At 38.2% G+C, this 8,045-nt stretch overlaps 1 protein-coding gene across 1 annotated transcript in view; it reads left to right on the top strand.

Annotated features, from left to right (window-relative positions):
• Positions 1-343: 343 nt before the first annotated feature.
• LOC103620385 (vasculin) overlaps positions 344-8,045 on the top strand; it is an 18,552-nt gene continuing 10,850 nt past the window's right edge. Inside the window, exons 1-4 of the mRNA XM_008638995.2 lie at positions 344-516; positions 1,131-1,272; positions 1,745-1,906; positions 4,346-4,518. Coding sequence (XP_008637217.1) covers positions 368-516; positions 1,131-1,272; positions 1,745-1,906; positions 4,346-4,518 — 626 coding nt within the window. The 5' untranslated portion in view covers positions 344-367. The remainder of the gene's footprint in view (positions 517-1,130; positions 1,273-1,744; positions 1,907-4,345; positions 4,519-8,045) is intronic.

Raw genomic sequence — 8,045 nt, 5'->3', positions numbered from 1 at the left:
AGTGTTCTGAAGGTGTGGTATAATTTTTTTTCTTTTTTTAGGTCTGTTAATAAACTTCTTTATATTCTTTCAAGTTTGGTGCCTGCTTTGCATTTCTCCTAATTCTTATCTCACAGAAGGTAAACAGTAATGAGTATTTTGGACCAAACCACTACACTAGGTTTGTACAGTATGTTATTTGGGGAACTAATACTGAAACAAGTTTCCTATTTATGCCTATTTGCTCTGGACCATATGGCTATCCAGTACCCTATGAACTAGGAACTTAATAATATATACACATGCATATATATCTATAGATATATACACACACACACTTTTTTTTCCCCCAGATTGCCCTTTGAATCCTAAATCTAGATCTCCAAGAATGCTGGTCATTAAAAAGAGCAGTACAAAAGAACTGCAGATACCTGGATTCCCTGTAGTAGGAAGTCTTCATTCACAGACAGTAAAGAATGGAATTGGCACAAGTATTTATAAAGGATTAATCCCTAAACCTGCTACTTCACCCGCAAAGGTGAGTCTTGGATAATGGTGAAATGAACAACATGTTGAAAAAAATAATGCTCTAATTCTGAATGTGCTTATTTCACCCCTGAGAGTTCCATTCCTAGAATATTATGCTTTCAAATCTTGCTAAGTGCACAACACCCCAAAAGTGAATAGAAACACTTTTTCTCATTTTTCTTTTTAAACTATACTGTAATTGGCTCTCTCTGTTTCTCATTTACTTTTTTTTGAGAAGTGCAAGAGCTGTCCAAAGGAGAGTGAAAAGGATGTTTTTAAGTTAGACAATTGAAATACCATTTGTATATATGCTTTTAACAGAAATACAGATACCTAGTGGAAAACTATAGTTTGCAAATAAGTACCTCCAGAATTTATCCCAATGATTGATATAGATGCACTGAATTGTTTGTAAATTTAACTCTATATAAAAAGTGTAAACAGTAATTGAGAGATGATTAATTGCTCATAAACAGTCTCTTTTCCACAATAAAACAGGCATTTGCTCTAAATTATGGTTGTAGTTATGATTTGCTTTTCTTTAATTATTTTTTCTAAATATTCCTGAAAATAATCCTATTGTAGTTAATGGCTCTCTAAATTTTTGTTTAAATTTTTGTTTTGCCTACACAGTGGAAAAGCCAAGCAAAAGAAAATAAACTTGGGAATCTGTTTTCTCATGAATCAGCATATGGTATTGGCAATTTCAGTCCTCTCAAATCAACTGCCAAGGCATTTACAGTATCACAGAATTCAATAAAAGAGGTAAAGCAGTGTCTGTAGTTTTTATCAAATCTATCAAATTTTAAATTTGGTTGGATAACTGGATCAGTAAGCTTTATGCAGAATTATATTAAATAAGTTTATTTTTGTGGAAGTTAGTGTGGGAGAGAGAAATATGGAGCGTACATCACTGGCCTTTAGGCACTGCGGTATTTGCTTTGTAAGTTTGATTTGTAATAAAAGTGGTGTATTTGGAAGTATAACCTGGTAGATTTAAACTTCAAAATTGCTAATAGTGTGAACACTTTAGAAGGTTCACTGTTTGTTAGCAGGGCTTCATAAACCCTAATATCTGGGATTACATCTAAGAACTGTATCTCCCCTCTACTTTTTACTGTGGATATATATGAAACCAGAAACTACAGGTGCCTATGAGTCTGTCTTTTATTCAAAGTTTTCTAAATGAATAGACTTATAATATTCTTTCTTTTTTTTCCGACCTCCCCTACATTAGTGTAATCGGTCAAATTTGTCATCTTCTATTGAGAAAGTTGGTCAGCCTCGTTTAACAAAATTGACAAGAATGCGGATTGATAAGAGTGAATTTTTGAAAGCATTGAAACAAGATAGAGTGGAAGAAGAACATGAAGATGAGAATCATGCTGGGCAAGAGAAGGTAGTTTTGTTCATACCTATTGTAGATCCAGCAGTAACAGTTCTCAGACTGAACATAAGCTACTTTTTATTTGGCTGTAAACAGCTGTTAAGTCATGGTCTTGATCTCTAAATGAAGGAAAGTAGTTACCTTTTGATGAATTTTTTTAAGTTGCTCCAAGTACTACTCTTTCTTCAGTACTTCTTAGTTTCTTTTTTTCTTTCTGCAGTATCTGTTCATACATGTTAGAGACAGATGTGCCTATTAGCAACAATAAAGAACACTAACCTAATCTTTGTGGAGGGCAGTGTTTCACACCTTGGCTGTTAGTTATTTTAGAAAGCAGTTACTGGAAAAACTTGGTTTTGCTTCTTAAACCATTTCCTTTCTAATTTGAGTGTTAAGATAGCCAAAAGCTCTCTATTCTTGGTCTAGTCATAGGGGCAGTAGTTTGATTTATACATATATAAAGAACCTGGTTTTACTTCCTAATTGAGAACTTGGAGGTCTATACTGTGTATAATATTGTGTCAATTTTCTTTCAATTTGAATCAGTTTATGCAGTGCATAGCTGGCACCTGAGAATATTTTTGTCAGTGCTACCAGCCACCAACAAACCATTAAGCATAGCTATCATACATAGTCCAAGTGAAGAAATGTAATTCATTATTCAGGATGAGGTGATTAGAAGCCTGTTTGCTCTGAGTGATTTAAAGTGTAAACAAAAAAAGGGACACAAAAATCAGCCAGATAACTAAAATAAGTGGTTTTGAGGAAGGGTTATTCAGATACATGATAAAAAAACAAAACAGTGCCAGTGTGCACGGCTCATAAAAGTAAGATTTACTTTTCTGACCCTGTTCCTATATTGGGCAAAATAAAATTTGCTCTAATGGGATTGTACAACATCTGTATGTGTCAGTTGGGAAAGGTCTTCATCTTTCCATTAGGCATTTTATGACTGAGCACCCTGACATGGATGTTGGGGAAAATGCTGTTCATCTGTGTTTAAGAAACACACAAAATTTTGATTTAAAATTTTAAAAATCTTGGGAAACACTGTCTTGAGCTTCAGAATTCTGAACATGAATTTGGTGAGAATTTCTGTTCCTGAAATTGTCTTGAGTTCTTAATATGTTCATGATACTTATGTCAAATACATTTTGTTGTCCCTGATTTTCAGAAGCAGTGTGTGTGTGTGTGTGGTGTTTAGTAGTGAAAATTGTAATGTCCTTGGGCAGGTGTATGTATCACATAGCCTGGAGTTATTGAGTAAGTGCATGCATCCTCTTCCCTGCCTTTGTTGTTTCACTAAGACGTGTGAAAAGATGTTTAAAAAATAATGTAACTAATAGTTGTCCTACTTCTAACATTAATTTTAATGATTATCGATAGAAAACATGATGTGCAACAGTGCATAGGGAGATAACCGTGCAACAGACATTTATGACAGGATACTGTTGATGGAATTTTAAGGCCTGCAGTGACAGATTTCATGTCTGAAATAATGAGACAAATTGTGATCAGCAGCTGAATCATGCTTGGAAGATATTTTTCCCTAACAGATTAAAATAGTTTAATATTTTTATTAATTTTATTTGAGATATATATGAGATGCATTCTTCAGGTGTATGATTTGACAGGTGAATATATGTTTATTAGGTACTTATGAAATTCTTGCCCAGAATTTCTGAAGACAGCACTGTGACCGGGAGGGAAATGACGATGGATGGTCTTGATTGTGGACTCTGAAGTATGATTTTGTACAAGTGCAGAACTGGCTGGTTGAGCAATTGCCTCCTGTTATGGATAATGCTGTTATGTGCCAAGTTTAGGGATTTCATTGTCAAAAGGGTGTTAGCTAGATAATGTTCATACTACCCTCTTTGTTTTGACAGTTGGTAAGACTTCTATTTGGCTCATTACTAAATAAGAATTACAAGTTGCTGAATGAGTAAAGTTAAAAGAAATATCTCTCATTTATAGGATTAAATAGCTTTTAATATTTGACTGAGCCTGAACAGTCTGCTTTCTAAATAAACTTTCTTTCTAGTTCTAATTTCATGGCTAGTAAGTTACAGTTGCTGTAACAACAGCCTGAGAAGTTGTGATACATTCAGGGAAAACTGTTGTCTGAATTTAAAGAGCAGTATCTTAACTTATAGAAATAATAAGTTTGAATTTTAAGATATGTTTGAAAATTTGTAGAAAACAGTTTGAGACCGAGCATGGGAGTTGATTTCTACATTACTTGATTGGTGGCATAACTTAGGATTTCTGTAGTATCCAGGTATTGCAAACTCTAGAAGTATGAACAGAATTACCGCCAAAGTAGTATAGAGCATCTCCATTTAAACAATTTAAATTAAACAGAATCACTGAATTGAAGCATTTGCAGACATTTACTTGGGAATGAAATTTACTTTTAAACTTTGTAATAATAATAATTATTATTAACAGGATGATGAGTCCTTTAACTTGCACAACAGCAACAGTCCTCATCATGTGAGAGATATAAACCGAAACTTTGAAAATGAAATTCTGCAAGAGAATGGCAATGCTCAACAGATCATTCACTCTTCAGCTTTCCCTCGGGCAGATGTTCTTTCAAGCTCACTTGAGGCAGAGCATAGGTATGTACTTTATTACAATATAAAGAGTGTTCCTTTATGGTAAGTGATTATGTCTTAAATTCTTAATAGTTCAGAGGTCAGAATCTGAAAACTGAGAACACATCAAATGTTTAATGAATAGTGTCAAAGCCCAACTCTCAAACATGTACTAATTTAACATGGAATATGCTTTATACTAGACTTGTGTCGTGACATCTTAAACTTGCTTTACTAAAAATTTGATTATAAATTATAATTATATATATTTCATTATAAAGAAATAAAGCAAACTACATAGTGATTTCATCCCTCTGATTTTAGTCTGCATGTTTAGGAAAAACAATGCATGTAATTGTTATTTTTATTAATTATACTTTAAAAGCTACATCTTATATAAAACTCCAGTCAGTTTTTCCTCATTGTTAAAGAAAATAATTATTTCTGTAGCTGACTACTTGACATTGTCAGTGTATTGAGTCTGGCTGAGCTGGAGTTCATTTCCCCATAGTAGCCATCCCAGCGCTGTGCTTTGCATTGGGAGCTGGAAAGGTGTTGATAACGCACCCATGTTTTGGCTACTGCTGAGCAGTGCTGGCACAGCATCAGCGCTGTCTCTCCAACATTTTCCTCCCCATCAAGGGGCTGGGAGTGGACAAGATCCTGGGAGGGGACACAACTAGGCCAGTTACCAAGCTGCTGGAATATGATGCAGGAGTGCTTTGAACCACCTTCCTCCACGTGGCCATTGTGTACAGGGCATCCTCTGGATATTTAGGGATATCACTTTTTAGATCACTGTAGCTGACTTCCAGCACTGCTAATTCTCACAAGTACTGGATACCTTGGTATGCAGTGGTCCACTTTCCTGGGGAGTTCACAAGATCTTCCTTAAATGGATATCTTGCGCTCATGCTTGAGAGATGCTGTCTCCAGAGGCTGCAAATTGATTCTTCTTTTCCAATTCCTCTTTCAATTTCCCGATCTTTAGCAAGGGATCCCAGTTGTTGGGTTTCATGACTTTCTAAATGCTGACTGTCGGCCCCATTATCCCAGTATCAAAGCAGCCAAGCAGAAATCCACTCACCTGGCTGGCGGCTGTAATCTTTTTGCAAGTTTCGAAGTTCTGATGAGGTCTGGGACCAAGTAACTTTGGTTTCCTGTTTGATTTGTCTCACTGTCTTAGGTTACAATGTAAGATGTAACCAAAAGTATGTATTCTACCACCATCTGTTAAAACCAGGTGGGGCAGTGTTCTTTATCTCTTCCATGACACATCCCTGATAACTCCCTCTGGAGGGATTTTTTTCTGTTAATGGGCTATCAAGCCTCACTGCATGACTCATAAAATTGCATCATCACATTGTGAGATGCTCCGCCCAGAGGGAGGAACCAAGCATTCCTACCTGGATATAATCTGAGGTTTGGAACACCACAGTCTACCCTTACCTGCTGGGTTCCCAGAGAACAAGAGCTACATAACCACTACTGGACCTTCAGAGGAAGACCAGACCCTTCTACAGGATCACTGCTTCAACAGAACCACATCTATCACTTCAGGAGGACTGCAGCCACCATTTAGTTGGACTGCTACCACCACCCTGACCAACAGGGTGTCAGGTTGTATCCTGACTCTGTCAGTGTTTCTGTACTATGGCATTTATTTTAATTTTCCTATTAAATTGTAGTTCTGATTTTGAGTCTCTCACTGGTTTGCTTTCAAACTGGTACACACTCCTTTCAATTTCTTTGTTGAAGGACCTGCTTCTTCATCTGTCCCCTCCTCTCCTAGTTCTTTTTCTTCTTGCTCTTTAGCTTCTTGTTATTTTCTTTTTCTCTTCTTGTTCTTCTGCTTGTTCTTGTTCTTCTTGTTCTTCTTCTTCCTCTTCCTCATTTTCTTCTTCTTCTTCCTCATTTTCTTCTTCTTCTTCTTCATCCTCCTCCATTTCTAATCAATGATATGGACTTGTGACTTGCCTTATCCATTTTTTCTCTTTCATTATTGGAGCAATTACTGTAGTTGTTCTTTTGGTCCCTATCTCAGCTATAGTGCCCTCAAATGCAGTTTGGGTTTTTGCTTCAACTACCGTCCTCTAAGAGTACTGAACAGTGGCCCAATAGGCATAGACCAGGCTCCAGTACAGGGTGAGGAGCTGCTGGTTTTCAGTGGGGTACACAAGGCACCCTTCTATCAGGTCACACGTCAGTTTGCCAGGGTTGGTTACCTGTTCAGGTATAAAGTGCCAGGTACTGGGAGGTGATAACCACCCTAGGAACCTGCCCAAATCCTTCCACATACCCTGCCACCCAGGAACCGGATGCCTCAGGGCAGATTTCAATATCTTTTCACCTAAAGTTTGTTTTCTCTTACGCCAGGATGACACCAGATTCCATGAACCCCATAGCGTGCAAAGAGTATTCGTTAATATTATTAACAGTATTAAGAAGCTTACATAAGGATGAGCAATGACCATGGGAGGCTGCATTATAAAACCATTCACATAAATCTCAGGCAGGCAGAGAGAAGTGTATTCCCTCATGGTCCACAGAAGACAGCTCTCCCAGCATATGGCCATCAATGTAAGGGCAAAGCATAGAGCCATTGTTTATATTAGTATGTTCCCAAACAGCAAAATAAAGAGATAAGCAGTGCAGCTGACAAACTCTGTATCCCACACAGGAGCTTGCTACTCAATAACTACTATTACTATAGCATGCAAGATATATATAATTACCTTTGTCTCGTCCCTGTTTGGGTGCCAAAAAGGACTGTAGTTGGTTGAACTTGGCTGGACACCAAACACACAATGCCTCTCTATTACTCCCCTCCACAACTGGACAGGGGATAGAAAATATAACAAAAAGTTCATGACTTGAGATAAGGACAGAGAAAGATCACTCACCAAATGCCATCATGCACAGACTCGAATTAGAGATATTAATCAAATTCATTACTCACAAAATAAGAGCAGGATAATGAGAAGTAAAATAAGACCTTAAAAACACATTCCTCCCACCCCTTCCTCCTTCCCAGCTCTACCTCCTCCCCCAGTGGTGCAGGGAGACAGGAGTGGGAGTTATGGTCAGTTCATCACATGTTGTTTCTCCCACGCTCAGGGAGAGGAGTCCCTCCTCTGCTCCAGTGTAGGGTCCCTACCACGGGAGATAGTTCTCCACGAACTTCTCCAATGTGAGTCCATCCCCTAAGCAACATTTCTCCACAAGCTGCTCCAATGTTGGTCCTTTCCTCAGGGTGCAGTCTTTCAGGCACAGCCTGCTCCAGCATGGGTCCCCCACAGGGTCACAAGTCCTACCAGGAAACCTGTTACAGCATGGACTCCTCTCTCCATGGGTCCACAGGTCCCTGACAGGAGCCTGCTCCAGCACAGGCATCCCACAAGGTCACAGCCTCCTCTCAGGTATCCACCTTCTCCACCATGGGTCTCCTTCATGGGCTGCAGGTGGATCTTTGCATCCCAATGGACTTCCATGGGCTGCAAAGGCACAGCTGCCTCACCATGGTCTTCACCATGGGCTGCAGGGGAATCTCA

Source organism: Corvus brachyrhynchos, unplaced genomic scaffold (genome assembly GCF_000691975.1).
Source record: "Corvus brachyrhynchos isolate BGI_N302 unplaced genomic scaffold, ASM69197v1 scaffold371, whole genome shotgun sequence".
Taxonomy (NCBI): Eukaryota; Metazoa; Chordata; class Aves; order Passeriformes; family Corvidae; genus Corvus; species Corvus brachyrhynchos.
The sequence above is the reverse complement of the archived record's forward strand: the minus strand, read 5'-3'. Positions and strand labels throughout refer to the sequence as shown.